We start from the raw sequence: 22293 nt of genomic DNA, 5'->3' as shown, positions 1-22293 counted from the left end.
TCACCTATCTATTCAATCTCAGTTCTCTTCTGAGAGTCAAAGAGAATAAGACCTCTTTTAGCAAACTCAAGTAAGGCAACATTCACCTCATCCTCCTTTCTGACCTTCTACCCAGCACCCTTTATCCCTGAGGATTTGAATCACTTTTGAAGGATCTTCTAGTGCAGATTGATATTCACAAAACCACTAGAGGCTTCGTGATTCCACGCCAATACTGGTAACATCTTCAGAAAGGTTGTTCTCACTGCTTTCAAAACCAGCAGGCTTCACTCTAGACTACTGTTGGCTGATGCTGGAAAGGACCTGCCCAGGGCCTCTTCATCAGCTCTCCAGTGCTGCCTACCAACAGAGACACCCAAAGAAATCCCAATGTTGGGCCAGGGATTTAGCTCAGTGGTTCTACCACCTGTCTTGCAAGCACAAGGGCCTGAGTTTGATCCCCGGTACCAAAAAGAAAAAAGAAATCCCAATGTCATTTGGAGCACATCAGTTGTTCCCTCAGGATATTGCTTTACTCTTTATCCATGTTTGCTTTAGGCTCAATGTCAAGCCTTCTGAAATGGCCACCAGAAGTCCTTTCACTTGTCTTCTCTTTGTCCTTTTTCTGTCCCTGATGCTGCAGGGGCCAGGCCTCTCCTCCCACCCTCACACGGGGTTTAAGTCAATTCCTGATTTGCATACTTCATTTTATACTGTGGTGGCATGTTCTCGATCAGAAAGTGCTTGAACATGAAACAAATCCTTCCCTTGCCAATAGTGTTAGTGCCTCCTTGTTTGACTTCCAAAAGAACTCTTTCCCTTTGGGGGAAGGATGAGAAAGGAGAAAGAAAAAGAAGACACAATCTTTTCCTCCCTTATCCTCCCCCATCAATCCCAGAGATCCTTTGAGACCCTGGTAAAAAAGCAAGAAATGAGACCCTGACAAGAAAGTGGCATCTTTTGCCGTGGACAACACTGAGTCTTGTGACTGTGCATTTCTTTCATGAAGGCTGTTCCCAACACCCCAACATCAGATTTTGAGCTCTTCATTATTCGAGGGGTGCGGTTCTCTCCTAAGTCCTGCTGACTTGAAATCTGTAGCTCCCAAACAACAGGCTATGCAAGTGAGGCCTGGTCCCTCCAGAAGGTGATACGTACTTTAATCTACCCAAGCTTGGGGTCTCCATGCCTTTCCTCACGTACGCTTCCCCTTTGGAAAAACTAGTCTTCAGCTGACCTCATTTTTGAGTTGAGACTGGGAGAAGCCCTTCTGCCAGGCATCACCAGGAAGCCTGTGAGAGAGGCAGAATCACCAGCTCTGTCCCAGATCTACTAAATCAGAATCTTCACATTAACCAGATCTCCAAAGATTTCTTATGCCCCCAAAGATCAACTAATGTACTAATCTGTGATCTAGCACAGAATCACCCTGGCACCCCACAATAGAATAATGAATGTAATGATACTAACTGCTAATCTCTCTGCTACTGATGGTGTCTGCAATTTTCAGGGCAGGATTTTCGTGTACCTGCTCACTCTTCCTACCAGCAGGGTTTGTTCTCTCCTTTCTTCTGTTCTCTGGGCTCCACATTGCTCTGTGAACTGTAGCCTTTCTCCATTTCCATTTGAAACAACAGCTGCAAGGTTTAGGATTTAGCCAGATGGCCCCAGTGTATGGTCCAAGACATCACTTCCAAGACAGCAGCTCTACCCTCCCCCTTGTGATGTTTTTATCGTGGAAAAATATATGTGCCCTGAAGTTCCTACCATTGTAACCATTTTATGACATTAAGCACACACACATATGCATTGCTGTGCAACCATTGCCACCATCTGTCTCCAGTTCCCGTATGACTTGTCTTTCAGCTAGAACACTTCAGAAAAGGATTTGCCCACGAGGGTTTCCACATTTTTTGTGGGGGGACCTACAGTGTTCCTGGAGAAATCTCTAATGGCAAAAGGAATCACTGCCAAATACTGAAAAGATATTTCCCAAAGGATTCAGGGGAGAGTCTTCTCGGAATCCAATTTGTTAGAGAACGAGAGTAAGTTGTGTTTCAGGAAGTGTGCATTTATCAAACTCCAGAGACAGAAGAATGAGGTCAGCACAACATTTACATACGCAGTGAGAACTGGCCATAGGTGCTGGCCAGGGGTTATCTCTGAAAGCAAACCCCATGGAAAAGAAACTAATCAGTGGGTGGTTTGACAAGAGCAGAAGCGTTATTGAATTTGAGCATTATTAAATTTGAATATTTGATGTGAGTGCCTAACCCTCCATCTCCACATAATGATTGAGCCCTTGGTTGACAACTCTTAGCTAGAGAGGGGCCTGGTGTAGCTCAGTGGTGCTGTGCCTGCCTGATAAGTGCAAGGTCTTGAGTTCAATCCTAGTACAAAAGAAAAGGGGGTGGGGGGAGGAAGAAAAGGAAAAAAAAAAAACCACAATTCTTAGCTGGACACAGGATGGTTTTTCTAATACTGGTCACAAAAGGTGTGTCAACTTCTGTGCCCTCTGTGTTGACATCATCACCTAACTCTCAGTATCTTAGTTACTTTTCTCATTGCTGTGACAAAAATACCTGACACTCACAAGTTAAAGGATGAAAGGTTTTCTTAGCCCACAGTTTGTAGAGGTTTCAGTTCATAGTTGGTTCATTCCAAGGCAGGGTGCCATAGCAGAGGAGAAGTAGTCCATGGCAGGGAAGGCAGGAGGCAGCAGCCACAGCATGCCTCCCTTTCACTTTTTATTCCATTCAGACTCTAAGCCTATTGGTGGGTGCCACTCACACCCAGAATGGGTCTTCTGTCTTCAGTGAATCCATTCAGTCACACCCAGAACTATGCTAGACAAATCAGTAGACTATTTCAGTATCACACATCCTTAATCCATATTCACCCACCTTAGATCCAACCACCTCTGAAAAGCTCCACCTATAAATACATGAGGCTTTTGGAGGGACATCTAGATACAAGCCGCAACACTCAGGAAGATCACTTACTTCCAAATTGGGGGGGTGCTTCACAGAAACTACACTCCTCTGTTTGAATGGCCAATTTAAACTCTACACTGCCCAGAGGGGCTGCTTTTCAGAGCCTCCTCAGTGTGAGAAAGTCTCAGTAAGACAGCCCCTATCTGAAGCCTCTGTGGCTTTTTATTGATAGGTCCAGGAAGCAAGGATAAAGGACAAAGGAAGAACATCTGTGCAGGAATTCACGTAGGGGACAGGGAAAAGTCAGGGTGGTTATTACATGACTAATTTTTCCCTCATGTAAGCAAGCCATCAAGAAAGGAGAGAACAGTGACTGGAGTAACCATATCTAAGGATGATCTTTATGGGATCCTGCCAGGCCCCTGTAGGCCTGCTCTAACCTTTAACCATGTATTCCAGGAAGCCTGGACCATTGCCACAGGGAATCCCTTCACCTTACCAATTATTTGAATTATTCCTCCAACCAGATTCACTCCACATAACAGGGAGGAACCTTTTCACCTTTGCTTAACTTTTTTATTTTTTATTTTTTGGTACCAAGGATCTAACTCGGATCCTTGCGCTTGTGAGGCAAGCAGTAGAACCACAGACCTAAATCCCCGGCCCTGCTTAACTTTTGTTCTTTTGCATGGAATCTGATTTTTAAAGCCCTATGCCTGGGAGCCATAGTGCCCAGTGCCATGACCTCTGTGTATAGTGCTGGTTATTCTCAAATTCAAAGTGAATTAATATTTTCTCAGGGAATGGGTTGTCTCTTATCTTTTGGCATCATTCGGCAGCCATACCCTCCTCCCTCGAAGACTTAGCTGAATCCCTCACCTGATCTTGCCATCCTTGGTTCTGGGTTACAGCAACAGTAGAATCACCTGAAGGGCTTTCTTGATACGCAAAGTGCACCCAGACCAACTCACCCAATGTGGGCGGGGACCTGGTTTTGGCATTTTTCCAAAGTCTCTTGATGATTCCAGTGTTGTAGCCACAGTGGAAAAACATGGCCTGGGGCACTTCTACCAGCTATCCTCGGTTTTGCTTTGATAAATGTCTAAAATGCTTTGAGTTTGTGTTTTTTTTCAAGGGAAAGTGTTCACAGCCTAAACTTGATTGTCAAAGGGATCTGTGCCTAAAAAGAGGGAAATCTGTGTTACATATGCCTCATTCTTTCCCTAATGCTCCTAATTCTTCATCATCTGTGGTTGTCACCCTTCACCTCGTATTTATTGCTGGATCTTCTGGCACTGACGGAATCCACACTGTGCTGTGTCCTTCATTTATCAGCTGGCTCGAGTTTCCCCTTGAGTTCACATTTTCTTAACTCAACCTGTATGGCTGGCTTGGTGCCTGGCTGGTGTTACCATTTAATCAGTTTTTTTAGATACTTCTGTAATGAAAGATAAAGTCTGTGAGTGATTCAAAACAAGATTAAAAGTGAGGAGGGGGGATAAAGAATAGGGTCTTACATTGTAAGTAGACAATATACTTATCAGTACGTATCTTACATCATCTGGATTGGAGACTAGGGGTTAAAAAAAAATCAGGATTTGTGAAAGCGAGACATGAGCTAGTCTCGGGAGATCTCAGTATGAGTGTGAGATGTAGAAACTGATCCTGACAAGCAGATTTCGTGGCAGTCTGCATGGGGTACTAAGATGTCCACAGGACTCCAGGAGTACTGGGTTCTTGCTTTCCTACCATTGTATGGGTGGATGGGACCTCTGTGGAGAACTCTGGAGGGACCTTGACCATTCTAGGCAAGCACTCTAAGGAGGAGCCACACCCCCATCCCAGAAATTGTGATTGCTGGGTAGAGCACCTACGTACACAGGTTTGACCTTGCCCCGACTTAAACTGCCTTGAGAACAATGTGACCATTTGCATTACCTGTTTAAAAATGACTGACTACAGATCTTACCTCATAGGTCTCGCAGCTACCACAGAGACTTGCCTCTCCTTCTTCGTCCAAATAGCGTATAGCCAACTTGCTGTTAGGAGGTGCAATCCGGTTGGAAGATGTGGGTCAGTAGACCACTAGCCTAAGTCTATTTCTTCCCTGCTTCTCCCTTCACTTCCGCTTCTGCTTCCTGCTGCCTTGCCATGAGCAACCCTCGTCTGCCTAGCCTTCCTGCCTTGGAGCCAGCTGGCTAGAGATTGAAACCTTTACAAAATGTGAGCCAAAATAAACCTTTCCTCTTTTAAGTTGTAAGAATCAGGTATTGTGTCCTAGCAATGAGAGTTGCTAAGGGTTCTGTGCCATTTCTCCACTACCATTACTTATGGAAGCATTATCTTTTCGTAAATGTCAAGTCCAAATGAAGACTGTGGGCATCTGCAGGAAGAAAGCAAAGGAATTGGGCCTACCTGGCTGGGCCACTCTTCTGCCTACTCTTGGCTGTTTTGGAACCTGGGTGCCTCTTTGCAAAACTAAAACCAGACTTGAGTTCTGTGGAATCACTGTCTGGGCTCATTGTCTCAAGCTGTGAACTCCTGCAGATGATTATCTATCACAGCGTTATTTCTACTTCCCTGGCAGTGAAAACAGGAAATATTTGAAATACTGTACTTACATGAAGTTAGGATGTGAGATTGTTAGGGTTTTACAGGTGAGATATGGAACTCTGGATAATTCTGAGAGTGCACTAATAATGCTGGGGAATAAGGGAGACAGATGGTCACCAGAAAGGAAAAACGAGAGGGTTTGCTAAAAGATAAGCCCATAAGATGAGTAGATGGGTCTGTCTGTCTATCTGTCTACCTGTTCATCTGTCTGTGTTTCTGTCTGTCTCTCTGGGTTACTCAAGTTTCTGTGCTCTGACAAATACCTGAGATAAAAGGAGTTTAGAGGAGGAAAGGTTTATTATAGCTCATGGTTTTGAAGGTTTCAATCCACAGTCAGCTGATCACCTTTGGGTCTGTGCAGAGGTAGCACAGCATGGCAGGGAGCACATGGGGGAGCAAAGCTGCTGACCTCTCAGTGGCCAGGAAGAAAGTGACAGAGGAAGGGACCTGGACCCTAATATCCCCTTCCAGGCCACTCCCCCAATAACCTAACTCCCTCCCTCTCAGGCCCCACTCTGAAAGGTTCTACCACCTCCCAGTAGCACCAGAGGCTGATGACTAAACCTTTTATTTTTATTTGAACGTGTTTTAGTACATAATGATTACATTCATCCTGCAGAGTTGGTACATGTATGTAACACATCTTGATTCTCTTTTTTGTCCTCTGTCCCTTCCCTGCCCTCCTTTTTCCCTCCATCTCTTGGCCCTTCCTTTTTACAAAAGACCCATCTCTCCTTTTCCTATTGGCTATCTTTCATTTTTGTCCCTTAATTTATTTATACTTTAGGTTTCTCATGTAGGAGAAACCATGCAATATTTAAACTTGTGTGTCTGATTTATTTCACTTAACATTATGGTCTCAAGGGATGATGACCAGACCTTTAACATATTAGCATTTGGGGGACATTTACAATCCAAACCAAACCACTATTTATCTATTATCTGTATATCTATCAACTATGCATCTATCATCTATCTACCTCTTTGTCCATCCACCATGTGAGCTCCTCCGAGTTCAGGTCTTCTCAAGTTTACACCTTTAATGCAGGAACCAGAATTCTGTGCTTCTCACCTGAGTAGCATCCCAATAAGCAGTTTATCTTTTATTCTTTTCCCCAAACATCTCTGGAATATCATCAAATCAAATCATCCAGGGCCACCACAATGAAAGAACACTGAGCCTTATTCTCTTGGCAAGGTTAACTTTGTAGTTGGAAGGAGGTTAAGGCTGTCAATGCTTAAGCTCCTCTGACTCTGGTCAGTGTGCTTTCTGGCAACCCGGCTGCAGGGCCAGACACTCTGTAGGCAATGCCGGGGTGGCCTGGGGGGCCAGGTGCACCTGTAGCACCTGCACCCCTAAATGTCTCTGGCTGAGCAATGACAGGAAAGCTTTGCTTTTACCTGAGCAGATCAGCCAATTCCATTTTTAAAAATAAAATTTCTTTTAGAATAACTTTAAATTTGCAGAAAATTTGCAAAGAAAGTTCAGAAGTTCCCTACACCTCTTGCTCAGGTAGAATTTCCTCTAAGCTGCCATTTTGTGTTGGATTTCTGGTCCATTTCGAAAAGCTAGAAATGAACACTGATGCGTTACTATAACTGAACTCCAGACTTTGCTCAGATTTCCCGGCAGTCTTTCCACCATCGTCTTTGTTCCAAGCCCCAGTGCATAATGCTGCATCGCTTTCATGGTCATCTCTGGAGTTCCTTCTGGACGGTGACAGTTTCTGCCTTGATTCCTTTTTTTTTTTTTTTTTTTTAATGGTCATCATAGTTTTGAGAATGCCAGCCAGTGTTTCCTAGAACAGTCTTCAATTCAGGTTTGTCTATTTTACTTTCTCTTGATTTTACTATAGTTACGAGTTTTGGGGGAAAGAACACCCAGAGGTGAGCGAGGAGTGGTGGCTCATGCCTGTAATCCCAGCACACTGGGAAGCTGAGGCAGGACCGTCACAAACTGAAGCTCATCCTGGGCAATTTGGTGAAGAACCTTTGTCTCAAAAAAGAAAAATAAAGAAGAAGACTGGGAGTGTAGTTCAGTGGGTTCGATTTCCAGTACTGAAAAAAAAAAAAAAAAAAGAGTCACAGAAGTGAAATGCCCTCACAATCACATCAAATCGGTGTGGCACATCCACAGGATGCCACTGAGGTGCTCTCCTGGTCCCTTGATGGAGGTCCTGCCTGCCAGGTTTCTCCCTGGTGCAGCTGCTGTCTTTGTCTTTCTTTACTCCATTATTTGGAAGTGAGTTACTGAGTTAGGCTCCCCTCCAGAATGGGTGGGGCAATTAGACAGTCTCAGATGTTTTCAGTGAGAGTTGGGAACCACCCTGCTCCATCCCACCATTTATAATTTGTTGTTTCTTTGCATTATGTGCGGGACAGTGTGACTCTTCTTTCCTTGCCGACATAGGAATTAAATTGTATTCTAAACTCTGAGGACATCAGACAGAGAGGTAAACAGGAAACAGACAGGGGAACAAGACCTGGGGCCAACAAAATGAGATTTAAACCCAGCTCCTGCATAAAACCTCAGTGGGACCTGGTCTGAATTTAAACTGTTACATTTGAAAGACTGGAATAACATTAGCGTCCTCTTGGGCAATGAAAACAGTGTGACTTTATTAAAATACTGAGTTTACTTCACGTGTCTATTTTTGTCTCCCCACCATCTCCATGTCTGACTACCACCACTACAATGTCCTATCAGAGTATTCCATACATAATTAAAATCAAGCAGGGGCGGGGCTGGGGATTTAGTTCAGTGGTTCCTGCGGCTGCTTCGAAAGCTCAAGGACCTGAGTTTGATCCCCAGTACCAAAAAAAAAAACAAAAAACAAAAAACAAAACACAAAAAACCAAGCAGAGGGTGGAGTTCCATCTTTTAAAACTAACCAGGCATTTTGGACAACCCATTCTTGACAACGGAACCTGGACAACATTTATCAAATGCAATAGAGAAAGTTCTCACTTTACATTATGAAAAGGATAGCCAGATATCAACTGTTACAGAAATGAAATAAGACAATAAGACAGAATTACTTTCTTGTTTTGTTTTGTTTTGTTTTTGAGACAAAGTCTCACTATGTAGCTGAGACTGACCTGGAACTCACTGTGTAGCCCAGGCTGGTCTCAAACTCACAGCAATTCTCTTGCCTCAGCCTCCTGACTGCTGGGATTACAGGCGTGCGCCACCAAGCCTGTTAAGCCTGTTAAGACAGAAAATCTTTTTTTTTTTTCAGCTTTAATTGAGTTTATTGGTACATTTTAGAGATACAGTACAGTTACATTCATTGTTGGGATCTTGTACCTCTGCATGACAAGTCTTGATTCTCATTTTTTCCCCTTACCCCTGCCCTCCCTTCACCCCCTCCTCCCCTCCCCAGGGACAGAAAATCTTAACAAACTGTTTAAATTTAAATTGTTTTCTTAAAGAGACTTCCTCCACTGCCAGAGATCTTGAAGAGCTTTCTGGTCAGTCATCCAGAAGCATTTCTTCACATAATCCATGAACTTGGCTTCCTCTTTGGGAAGAGAACCACCCTTTTCTATACTTGCTTGCATTTTTGCTGTAATATCTTCTACAGAACTAGGTCCTTTGGGTGTTTTAGGAGTCTTGTTTTTTGAAGGATTCTTGACCTTTTGATCTTGGTGTTGATGGTTTTGAGTCTTTTCCATTCTGGTTTGGTTTTTGTGCATTTTTTTGGCTGGAATATCTCATATTGATTTCTTCACTGGAATTTCCTCAACATCAAAATCATCTTCGTCATCATCTTCATCATCATCGCCTTCATCAGCAGCTTAATTTGGCTTAACTTTTTTCTGTGGAACCTTGCTACCACTTCCAGGGGCAGATCGTTTTCCAGATATACTTAAGAGTTTTACATCCTCTTCCTCCTCCTCCTCTGACCCTGCGTCTTCCTCCACAGCTACTAAGCGCTGTCCACTGATATACACAGGCCCTAAACCACACTTCAACCTTAAGACCACAGGTGGTGTAATTTCAAAGCCCCAAGGAAAACCACTGGCTGCACAGACGTTTTCAGAGTTGCCAGTGTTCCTTTAATGGGACGGCCTTTGGAATTCATCGTCTCTGCTTCTACGCTGTGTGGTTCACCCTCTGCACCAGCCCCTAAACTAACTGTCCTTAATGACATCTGGTGCTCAGTTTCATCATTAAAGTGATAATCTTTGTCGGCCGTTAGTTCACAACCAAAAAGATGGTGCTGGGGCCTCAGGGCGCTCATGTCCTCATCCATGGAATCTTCCGTGCAGCAGAGGCATGCACTTAGGTGGGAGAGAACGCGGACGGAAATAAGCAGCTACTGCCCCAGAGGATGGATGCACAGGACGGAATCACGCCAGGCCATAGTTTCCTTCCTGAAGGAAGGCAGCTAACGTTTACTGAGTGCCTGCTGTGTATCAAACATTGTGTCAAAGGACTTCTGCATTCCCTACATAACGGTGTAGAATAGTAACACAGGCGCACACGAACATCCTGAAACCCACGCACCGCAGCCGATGCAGCTTCTCGCGTCTCAGTGCTGCTGGGGTTGTTGGATTGGCAGGGTTTCTGATGTTCTAGTGAGCTGTAGGAAATGGTTAGATACTAATGTAATGAATGTGATTATAGCCCACTGACTTCTAATCTAGTGAATGACTGAATTTGAATCTATAGAAGTCTGCTGAAGGGTTGCATGTTATGGTTTGTTTCTAGAGGTCCCCCCCAAAGCCTCATGCGGGTGAGGTGGAGCTTTCTTTTTCAGAGGTGGTTGAATCTGAATTATGCAATGCTGGGGTTAAGGGCGTGTGCTTACTAAACCACTGCATGTGAGCAATTAGTGCAGCACAGTCCTAACCCCGGTGGTTTGGATGGGAGATGAGGCAGAGACTCAGGAGAGATCCCTTGTTCCCACCCTGTTGTTTCTGTTTTGTGAGGCCTGTTTGCCATCCCAGCCTCAGAGGCAGCGACTGTGGGTTGAAACTCTATGAATTGTGAGTAGGATAAACCCCTTCCCCTGAGCTTTTGGTGCCGGGTATTTTGTCTCAGCAATGAGGGAAAAGTAACTAACACAGCACATTTGTGTTTCAGTAGAATTTTCTATCTTCTTACAATCCCTCAATATTTCAAGAACAACTGCTCATTATCATAAATTCAAGTGATACATAAATGTATACATTGAAATTTAAGCTTTGGGGGCTTGAGGGCGTATCTCAGTAGACCACTTGTCTACCATGGATTTCATCCAAAGCACCACAAACAAACAAATGAACTTTTATCAAAGTGAAGATGATAGGCATTTTTGATCTAGGCAAAATACTTGACTTATTTTTCACCCAATATTTTAGTACTGGGGATCAAACCCAGGGCATTCAACCACTGTATTCTATCCCCAGAACTTTCTATTGTTTTGGACAAATTCTTGATAAACTGCCCAGGCTGGGCTGGAACTTGTAATCCTCCTGCCTCGGCTCCAAGTAGTAGCTGGGATTATAGGCATGTGCTACTTCACCCAGCAAGACTTTTAAAAATAATATAGTTTTGGTTCCTTGAAAGGAAGAAGAGGGCACACAAGCTCACGTAGACACACAGGTATGTATGTGGCTGTGTGCGCAACTGTCTGGCTCCACTATTTCAGGCAGTGCTCTGGTACAAGGAAAGCCTAGCCTATTATATAATAAAAGTAACACGTGACATAAAAATGGGAATTAGCATATTGAGTATATTGGTGTTATCATGGCCCTAGTAGAACTGAGACAAAATTCTCAGTGAGATTTTTCCCCTCCTCTCCTCTCCCCTCCCTTCCTTCCTCCTTTTGTTGCTAAATATGGAACCAAGCATCTTGCTCATGCTAGGCAAGCACTGTACCACTCAACTACATCCCTAACATAAGCATTCTTTTAAAATCAAGCATGCCTGACATATATTTTCCAACTAAGCTGACTTCTTCTGAAGGAAATAATATTTCACACCCCCATGAAGAGTCCAGAACTGCCCAGGTCCCTTCCGTGAAACTCCTGAGTTCCATAGATAAAATTTGTGTAAGGAAAACATTCTGCACAAAAGCGAGATCTGAACATAGCCATTAGGAAGGTTATGATAACTAACTGGAAAAAAGCAAGTGTTACAAGGGTGTAGAGAAACTGGGACTGTGCTGTTGGGACCATAAAAGGGTACGGCCACTGTGGAAAAGTCTGTCAGTTCCTCGAAAATAGCTAAACATAGAATTACCATAGGACCAGTGATACTGCCTCTAAGCATTTGCCCAAAATAATTTGCTATGATTTGAATGTTTGAGCCCTTCAGATTCCTGCTGAAACCGAATTGCCACTGCAACAGTATTCACAGGTGCCTGGGCCACACAAGCTCTGCCTGGTGGGTGGGATTAGCACCACGATAAGAGGGTGAGCTCGGCCTCTGTCTCTCTCTCCATGTCCTTCTGCCTTCTGCTGTGTGATGACAGCACAAGTCTCTCTCCAGCTGGTGGCCATGAGCACTGGACGTCCCAGCCTCTCAAACAGGGAGCTGATTCCTTTCTGTCCTCAACAAGTTTCCCAGGGTGTGGCATTCTGTTATAGCTGCACAAAATTGACTAAGGCAGAATTGAAATCAGTGGCTTTAACAGATACTTGGGTGTCAGGAGCCATTCAATATAATTTTGTGGAAACAGCTGAGGCCTCAATGGTCCCGTGATGCCGTGATGCTCAAGGGTAAGATTATATCAGCTGAACGCATCCTAGTTCTTTGAAAACCTAGTAGTAAGAGAAAGGTTTCACCTGGAGAGGGACAAATTCCTTATCAGCTTAACTCATCCCACCTACTGTTGTAAGAACTCATCTTATCATCCTAATCAACAGAAGATCCTCATCAACAGAGATCCTCATGGTGCTAGGATTACTGCCACCCTCTGAGACATCTGATACTTCCTCCCATTATAAGATCCTTATTAATTTAGGATCATCACCATCCTCAGAGTCATCTGTTACTCTGTATGAACTCAATAAATAGCGGCAAGCTCGGGGTGCCTTCGTCTTTGCTGCCCAGAGCAGCACTGATCAGGCCAGCACCCAGCATCTTCTCTAAGTCTCATTTTCTGTCTTTATTCTTTAATTGACCTTGTGCTGATGTGGCTCACAGGAGACCAGGACCCACTGCAGGGGTTCAGGTGATGTCCCCTTTCGCTGCTCCCCATGTTTGGGCCTCTGGTCACAGAAGCATCACAGGTACTCAGATGCTGGAACAACTCAAGTGTCCATCAACAGAGAGATTCTCTCCAGACACACACAAAATGAAGCAAAAACAGGCAACCTCTGGATGAATTTGGATGACTTTTTACTGCAGCCAGACATAAAGGCACAAGTGTTGTAAGGTTCCACTCACATGAACAGGCAGATTCATGGAGACAGAAAGTGAATAGAGACTACCAGGGGTCAAAGGGAAGGGAGGATGGGAGCGATTGTTTAATGGCTACAAGACTTATGCTTGGACTGATGACAAATTCCTAGTTATAGAGAATAATGGTGATTGCACATTTGCGTGAACTTAATGTACACTTAAAATAATGTTTGGACACTTAAAATAATTTTTTAAAAAGATGGTATCTCAGGGCCGGGGATTTAGCTCAGTGGTTCTGCCACCTACTTCACAAGCTCAAGGACCAGAGTTTGATCCCTGGTACCAAAGAAAAAAGATGATGTCTCACTCTGTTGTCCAGGCTGGTCTCAAACTCCTGGGCTCCAAGGATGCTCCTGCCTCAGCCTGTAGAGCAGCTAGGATTACACATGTGCAGCGCCATGTCCAGCATCTTAAGTCTCGTTAAAATAAACTTTTTTTTCTTCCTTGAGTTTATTGGTACATTTTAGGTGTACGGTACAGTTACATTCATTATTGGGATCTTGTACCTTTACATGGCAGGTCTTGGTTCTCATTTTTTTTCCCCTTGTCCCTGCCCTCCCTTCACCCCCTCCTCCCCTCCCCCTTTATAAACATTTTATTTCCATTTTTTCGTTTCTCATATTTTTTCCTTTCCCTTATTACCTTCCCCCTACCCTTCCCATTTTCCCTACACCTTTAGCCCTTTTCTTCCTATTTCACATTGTCAATTATCTCATTAGGATCCTGTGTACTATCATAGAGGTTCTATTTGACCCAGACATTCCTCTGCTGGGTATCTTTCCAAAAGAATTATATCACAATGATATATGCGCACCTATGTTTATAGTGGCACAGTTTGTAATAGCTAAAACTTGGAAACAGCCCATTTGCCCATCAGTTGGAGACTGGATAAAGAAGATGTGTTTTTTTATAAAATGGAGTACTACTCATCCATAAAGAATGAGGAATTAGATTCATTCATAGGAAAATGGATACATATTGAGGATATATTCCTAAGTGAAATAAATGTCACACATGTGTAAATACCAAATAGTTTCTCTGGTGTGAATAAACTATCATAGTACATAAAATAACAAATTTTTATACCTAGTTTGCCACAACTCAAAATAAAATGATAGCCAGGGATTTAGCTCAGTGGCGCCACTGCCTGCCTCAGAAGTGCAAGGACCCAAGTTTAATTCCCCCATATCCCGCCCCCCCAAAAAAACCAGGTCAATAAAAATAAAATGATTTAAAAACTGAGTTTGGAAAGCATTAGATTAAGGCCAGCCTGCACTACATAGTAAGACCTGGTTTTAAAAATGAAAGAAGGAAAGGAGGGAAGGAGGGAAGGAAGGAAAGAAAGGAAGAAATAAAAAGAGGAAGAAGAAAGACAAAGACAAGATTTCTTTATTGTCTGACCTTTAATGGGCTAGTTTGAATTGTCAGCCCTCAAGAAGTAAGGGATTAGAATCTCACAAAGCACTGTTCTTTTTTTTTTTTTTTTTTTTTTTTTCCAGAGCAAACCATGAGAGTTGATCAGTAACTAGTAAGCATGTATTTACTTATTTTTGGTACCAGGGATCAAACTCAGGACCTTGTGCTTGTGAGGCAGGCGGTGGTACCACTGAGCTAAATTCCCAGCCCACTAGTAGACATCTAAACTAGTATTCAGTAAAACAAAAGAAAACGCTGATTTTAGGCCCTGTTTTAGTTAATCAAAGTACAGTTCCACTTTATAAGCATCTGCTCCAGAAAATCCAATGTTACTTGAATGAGTTAGAATTAATTTCCTGTTTTTCAAATGTTATCATTATTATTAAATAAAACACTTTTTCATTAAGTGCCTTTAGTCATTATCCAAATCTCATACAATACATTTTGTTAGCTTCATTTAGAAGCTTTTAGAAGTGAGCTTATCAGTCCTCAGTTCCCCTGGGGAACAGTGGGCATCATCTGGAGTCATTTTTGGGTGTCCCACAGGTAGGGGGAGGTGCTGTGGCATCTGGAGTGGAGGCCAGGGGTGCCACTAAATGTCCTACGATGTCCAGAGCAGCCCGAGACACACAGTCTAAAATGTCCTTAGTGCCAAGACCGTGAAGCCTGATAATGACATCACATGTGACCCAACCTGCTGAAAGAAAAAGGAGACTGGGATTGTTCTGGAAGGGGGCCAGGGGGCCAGGCACCTGTCCTTTAATGGGTAGGGTTTCTGTTTTGCAGCAATGAAGAGTTCCAGCAATCTGCAAGATGGTTATGATGGTATGTTTCTTGTTATGTGGTTTTAACACATTAACAAAATATATCTTAGTCTTGGACATCAGGACCAGGGGCAGCATGTCAGCGAGCTTAGGGCAAAGGGTTAGAAAAGGAACCTGGGTCTGATTTTCCAGTGATGGCCCTTCTATCTGATTAAAAGCTACTGTGCATTCCAGCTACTTTGACAGAGGTGCAAAACTCTGCTAACTGTGGGAGGCCGGGGCGGGTGACAGGAGAGGTCTCTCAGGCTGGCGGGCAGATTAACCCTGCAGTGCACAACAGATCATTTATTTCCGGGCGATTACTCAGGTCACTCATGAACACAAACATTAGTTAGAACTAGGTGCCCTTCAGAAGTGTTTTCCATACATTTGTTTGCTTTGGTCACAGTTTCTGAAATAATTTTTGTTTTGCTTTGGCTGTGTTTACCTAACCCTGATAAAGTTAGTCTGCAGTAAAGTGTTATCACTCCGTATTTCAAAGTGCAAATATTTTACCAGCCTCTTAGAAAAGCACAAATATTGTCTTTAGCTCAGGTCAGTGTCTGAGGGTTAGAATCCGCCCTGCAGAACAGACCTGGCGAAGTTAAGACAACCTGGTCCGCTGCTCCATTTGTCCTTCAGCTGAACAGCAGTTAGACCTAGGGAGCTGGTGAAATTTTGTTGTCTGAAGTCTCCGCTGGGGGACAACAGGAAGGAAATGTTTTTGCAAGCAGCTCATTGTCTCGACCCAGCAGTGACCAGCAGCCACTCCCAGGAGTCACTTTGCTTCTCAGGGTGGCATCTTCCCCCTCTCTGTGAAATAACAGGGCAACAAGACAACCCCTCAGCTCCTTTCCGCTTCCATCCCTGGACCACTCTTAAGCAGCCACTGAAGTTTTCCGAACCAGTAAGATAATAAAGAGTGAGAATTTTAAATTTGCTCTCAGTCAAATGGCAGGAAGGTAGAGGGGTGAGAGCCGGGGCTGTGTCCCCTTCTTGGATAACTCATGTAAACAACGCGCCTGCTGAGGAAACCCCGGGGAAACGCTGCTGGCAGGGGCGCTGAGAACCTGGGGCGCTTCGGGGCCCCTCCAGTGCCAGCCGGGCCAGAGCCACTGGTCCTTGCATCTTCCGGACCGACACTCCCTGGGGTGCGCAGTCGGGTGGGGACAAACTGCGGCGCCCCCGAGCGCTGTCCTCCTGCGTCCCCATCTCCAGCCCCTACGGGAAGGACGAGCGGAGCGACTCCGCTCGGGGCCACGGTGTGGCAGCACTGCGTCGGGCCGAGGAAGCCCCTGCTTCCAGGTCAGAGGCCGAGGCCCAGGCAGGGGCGCAGGTGACAGTAAGCCGGCCTTTGGGAGCATTTTCCCTGCCGCAGTGTGCTGAAAGCATGGCCTGCCTCTGAAGTCATTGAGTTGTAAATCAGCCCTGCTGGTTTTATCTTTATTTTACAAAAGATATTGAATCAGAAAGGTAAAGTGACTTGTCCAAGGTCACAATGGAACCAGCAAAGCCAGGATGCAAACAGTTCAGCTTCCTCTCCTCCCCTCTCCTCCCCCTCCCCTCTTGCCGTGTTGGGGAATCAAACCAGGGCCTCAAACATGCTAGGCAAGTGCTCTATCACTGAGCAACAACCCCAGCCCCCAACTTCTCTCTTTAAAGCCCCATGCTCTGCTATCAAATACCATGTAATTTCTAGCCTTTACCAGAAAATCAAGAAAATAAAGCAAACAGTAAAACCTACAAGAGTCACCCTGATGCCATGAAAACAGTGGTCCACAGGGCGCTGGTACTGTGGAGGTCAGCAAACCCCTTTGGATAAGAGGGGACTGGAAAATACTTCAGGCTCTGCACCCCCATCCTTGGTTCGGGTTTGTGTCAAGGTAACTCAGCTCTGCTGCTGCGGTGTGAAGCAGCCGCAGGAAGGTAAACGTGTGACCCTGATTGGATTTACAGTCCCTGAACTTTGAATTTCGCATAATTTTCATGTGTCACAAAATACTTTTAGTCTTTGGATTCCCCCACCCACCCACTTAAACATGTAAAACTACTTTTAGCCCACAGGCTGTACAAAAACAGGTAGGAGGCCAGACTGAGCCACCCACTATAGTTTATTTGTTTTGTTTTAATATTTTATGGCCTCATTATATAGACAAGGCTGGCTTCCAACTTGCTACCCTCCTGTCTCAGCCTCCTGGGTGCTGAAATTACAAGTGTGTGCCATTGTGGCCAGCCTAGTTATAATCGTACTGTCCCCTGGTGTAGAGGAGAGAAGAGGGGACTAGACTTAGTTCAAGGGTGAGTGCCTGCTATAAACCCAGTGCCAGAAATGCAGTTCACAGAGTGCTCCGGGAGTTGGGGGCAGAGCCAACCAGCGTGTGGTTGTAGGTTTGAGGTCCTGTGGGCAGGGGTTCCCAGCCGAGCCTGGGGAAGCAGAAAAGGGTCACCAGAGAAGCTGTGTCACACCAGGCCCTCAAAGATAAGTAGGAACACCGCAGGAGGAGGGGGGTACTTCAGGTAGAAGTTCAGGTTGGGGCACCAACCTGCAAGGCAGGGGATCTCTGGGCTTCCTTTCCCTCGTGGGCAAATGCACATCATGTGGTTGCTTCCCTTGCAGGTCATCAGGGAGGTAAGAAGATGAAAGCGTGGTAGGACCTGCCTGGCGCCTTCCCAGCAGTCTCTGGAAGTTGACTCCACTGGGGTGAATCATCTACAGGTCTCCTCCAGGCTCAAGAGACTATGAATTCTTGATTTTTTTGTGCGTGTATGTATGAAGAGACTGTGCTATTGAGCAGTTCTGAGGGCTGGGATTATCTGCCGACACCTGTCAGGAGCAGTGTGGCGCCCAAAGAGGAAGCGAATGTCCCTTGCGTCCAGTGGTGACACCGGTGACTGACCTCCCTGGGGGTGAGGCCAGCCCCCACCCACCCTCACACCGGTGGGAAGACACTGTGGCCGGTTGGCAGAGTCATGAGGTGCCACTGACTTAGAGCAAGGTACTGACTGTGCCGGTCTTGCTTGGTGGCTCAGTTGACCCCAGAGGCTCCTGTTTTTCTCATCCCTTCTGCTCAGAGGACAACTGCAGGCTGAGAGTTGATCCTTTTCCCTTCAGTGAACGGTAGCATTTCCCTTCTGGCTGAAAATAAGAAGTTAGAGCAGATTTCTCCGCCATCAGAGCCGGGACCTGTAGACTGACATCGGCCATGCTGTGACATCAGAAAAGGGACAAAACAAGAAAAAGAGATCTGAAGAAAAATGAAGTGGAAAGTGCTTGCATTTGTCATAGGGCTCATGGCTTTGTGGATAACATTTTTATTCCTGTATATCAACAAGTTAGTGCCACAGAAATACCCGCGAGTGAAGAAAATCTCAAACACTTCATTCCTGACAGAAACCTGTGACACGATTGTGACAGGACAAAGAGTCATCCTGGGGAAACATATGCCTGTGAGACCTTTGAGAAATATGACTTGCCAAGAATACCTGATCCAAAACCACTACCTAACGCAACCTCTGTCCCAACAGGAAGCCGAGTTCCCTCTGGCCTACGTCATGGTCATCCATAAGGATTTCGGCACTTTCGAAAGGCTCTTTCGGGCCGTCTACATGCCCCACAACGTCTACTGCGTGCACGTGGATGCCAAGTCCTCAGTCGAGTTTAAAAGCTCAGTGCAGCGGTTGCTGAGCTGCTTCTCCAACGCCTTCCTGGCTTCCAAGATGGAACCTGTGGTCTATGCAGGGTTTTCCAGGCTCCAGGCCGACCTGAACTGCCTGAGAGACCTGGTGGCCTCCCAGGTCCCCTGGAAGTACGTCATCAACACCTGCGGGCAAGATTTCCCCCTGAAGACCAACAGGGAGATCGTGCAGTACCTGAAAGGGTTCCGAGGGAAGAATCTGACCCCGGGGGTGCTGCCCCCTCCCTGGATTCTCCGAAGGACCAAGTTCGTGCATCTGGAGCAGAGGTTCTCTTGGTTCTCCTTCGTGCTGTGGACCTGGCTGAGGAAAGCGCCTCCACCTCACAACATGACCATTTACTTCGGCTCTGCCTACGTGGCCCTCACCAAGGAGTTTGTCCATTTTGTTCTGGAAGACCAGCGGGCCATTGATTTACTCAAGTGGTCAAGGGACACTTACTCTCCTGATGAGCATTTCTGGGTGACACTGAATAGGATTCCAGGTATGTGGAGCTTGATTTCCATCCTGCCTGAGGTGGCACTGTGTGCATGGGTGTGTGTGTGTGTTGCGTTTTACACATTAAAAACTTTCTAACAACATCATTTCCAGATTTTATGGAAATCCTGTTGATGATTTTGCATGTCTGCTCGACAGAGCAATACAAAATATACTTCTTACGTGTCATTAAATACACTATTTCCTTGCAGGACACACTTATTAAATTTCTCCTGGCAATATCTGCTCTAGTTCTTTGCTGTGATGCCCCATACTCTTTATATAAGCAATGATGGCCTACTGTTGGGGAATTCAGAATGTTCATTATGGATTATTCATGATGGTCTCATTTTCTGTGAGTGTTAATTATGAGAGTTTAAAAAGTTTGAGATATGAAAATGGCCATAAAAATCTCATTAAGAGGGTGGGGGGAGCCAGGCATGGTGGTGCATGCCTGTAATCTCAGCACTTGGGAGGCTGAGGCAGGAGGATCGCTGTGAGTTCGAGACCAGCATGAGCTACATAGTGAGTTCCAGGGCAGTCTCAACTACATAGTGAGACCCTGTCTCAAAAAAAAGTAAAACCCCGAAAAAAAAAAAAAAAAAAAAAAAAAAAAAGAGGGCCAGGGAATTAGCTCAGTGGTTCCACCGCCTGCCTTGCAAACACAAGGTCCCAAGTTCGATCCCCAGTACCCTCCCCAAAAAGCTCTTTAAGAACACTTTGAAATGATGCAATCCCCCCCCCAAATTTCCAAAAACCATTAAAAATTTCAAGAATTCAATGCTGGAGATATAGCTCAGTGGTAAAATACTTGCCTCACTTACTCAAAGATCCGGTACCCAAAACACACAAACAAGCAAAAATGTTGACAATTCTGAACTGTTAGCCAGGGGAATTGCCTAGTGTTTGGGCTGTGGCATGCAGAGGTCTTGCTTTGCTCTGTGAAGGGGAAGAAACCTCTTTGGGTCAGGCTTGCTCCTTCATGCAAAAGTGGAAAACCCTGTACCAGTTGTAGATTTTTTTAAAATAGAAAAAAACATTTCTTATTGTTATAAAATTCAGTCTTATGTAGACAATCTGGGAAATAAAAAAAAATAAGCAAGAAAGTAAAAGCTGGACATTATACAGAGTTGCCATTCACATATTTGCATTCCTTACCCTGTCTTTTCATTGCTGAATATAATTTGATCATAATGACTACATAATTTTGGTATCAGGGATCAAAGGCAGCCGGCAGAACTGCTGCGCTAAATCCCCGGCCTGACTATGTAATTTTGTACTTCGCAAGATAGTGTTGTAATTTCCCGGTGCTGCTGAAAATACGAAATGACGCATTCTTTTTCATAGCACAAATGTTCCATTGTTTGTCTGTTTACTCATAAGGGGTAGAGGATTCTTACCTGGTTTTTCATTCTGTAAAATGCTGTTACAAACTGGGCATAGTAGTGCACACCTATAATGCCAGGACTCGGAAGGCTGAGGCAAAAGAATCACCATGAATTCAAAGCCTGCCTGGGCTACATCATGAGTTCAAGGCTGCCTGAACTACATAGTGAAACCGTGACTCAAAAACAATGCTATTATAGTCGATGCTGAATAATATCAAAAGTAAGAGACATCCTATCACATAAAGCTTTATCATATTTTAATGTTATTTCATTTGGCATTAAAACCCACTGGACAAAAAGATGGGAACATTATAAGTTCCCATACGTGGCCAAACTGCTTTCTGAAGTATGTTCTAACTTTCCTCCATCCATCCTCCCACAGAAGGCTTCTTTCCTCACAGCTCTGCTAATAGCAAGCATTCCAGTGCATTACTTTTTATTAATCTTTAAATGCTGCTCGAATTAGAGAGCAGACTGTTCTCTTGTTTTCATGTATAATTCACTGAGGATGAATATTCTGAATGCGCATTAGCTACTTTTGTTGGTTTTTGTGGGTGGCTAGGATTCTGAAGGCTCTGCGGGGAGCGCTAGAGCAGAGCCAGTGGGTGGCTGTGTGTCCAGGGTAAAGACTGGAGCTGGTAAGAAGCTGGGAAGACCTGAGATTATTTCAGAGGGTGCAGTGGAACCCTGAAAAAAACCATGGAATCACCCAGGGAATACAAGCTCCTGCTAGGATCGTCTGACTTAAGCCGCTTTTGTACTGTACCTGGCCTCAATCTGGAATCTTCACAACAGCCCTCTAGGTGTGTAAAACACCAGTATGTGCAAACATGGACACTGGGTGATTCTGTCCTTCTGCTGGTGAAAGGTGTAGACTCACATGAAGCTTTTGTTTACCTCTCTGGCAAAATCTCTACAGACCCCTATTTTTTAAAAACCTTTACAAAATGTACAGAATGCCAGGCCGTGAAGAAATTGCAAGCTGTAATAACAGGCAGCTAAGTTAGATAGAAATTAATATATAGTTGGAGAGGGCCTGTGCTCTCAAAGATGTCAGCAGAAAGACAGAGACATCGGACTTGTGGCTGGAGGAGCATCTGAAGACCAGGCTTCGAGACAGAGAAGCAATGGCCCGGCCTACGCACCTCCCTATCAGATAAGAAGTAATTGTGCTGCAATTGGTATTGCCTGGTCCAGGAAGTCCAGATGGGCATCAGTTGCCCAGAGGGGTGACCAAACATCTGGACCCATTCCTTTCCCAAAATGCCTTTGTTCTTCCCATGCACCACTGCTTTGTGACTCACTTCCCTATTGGATTAACATTAGCTAAGCAGCCATATTTGTAGTCCTATAGGTTGATTATAGCTTGGCCATGTTGTGCCCACATTGTGACTCTGCTGTATAAATCACCCCTGACAAAGGACTTCAGTGCCAACCCACTTTGGGGACCCATCCTATCTCGGAAGCTGTTTCTCAATAAAACTTACTTTTAGCTTCCCTTGTCCCTTGGAATTAATTCATCCTTGGATTTCAGAGGGCGTAAACTTGGCACAGCTGACTTCCAGCAGGTTGGGAGTTCTTTTTTTTTTTTTTTTTTT

The 22293-nt window shown here is 44.8% G+C and overlaps 1 protein-coding gene and 1 pseudogene across 1 annotated transcript in view; one reads left to right on the top strand and one right to left on the bottom strand.

Annotated features, from left to right (window-relative positions):
* Positions 1-22293, top strand: part of LOC104861591 (N-acetyllactosaminide beta-1,6-N-acetylglucosaminyl-transferase-like) — a 38859-nt gene that overhangs the window by 15035 nt on the left and 1531 nt on the right. The window contains exon 2 of the mRNA XM_010623074.2: positions 17755-19314. Within this exon, the coding sequence (XP_010621376.2) occupies positions 18393-19314 (922 nt within the window). The 5' untranslated portion in view covers positions 17755-18392. The remainder of the gene's footprint in view (positions 1-17754; positions 19315-22293) is intronic.
* On the bottom strand, positions 8952-16349 carry LOC104861590 (annotated as a pseudogene).

This window comes from Fukomys damarensis, unplaced genomic scaffold (assembly GCF_012274545.1).
Source record: "Fukomys damarensis isolate Sample0158 unplaced genomic scaffold, DMR_v1.0_HiC HiC_scaffold_10, whole genome shotgun sequence".
In the NCBI taxonomy this organism is placed as follows: Eukaryota; Metazoa; Chordata; class Mammalia; order Rodentia; family Bathyergidae; genus Fukomys; species Fukomys damarensis.
Note: the sequence above shows the minus strand (reverse complement) of the source record. Positions and strands in the feature narration are given on the sequence as shown.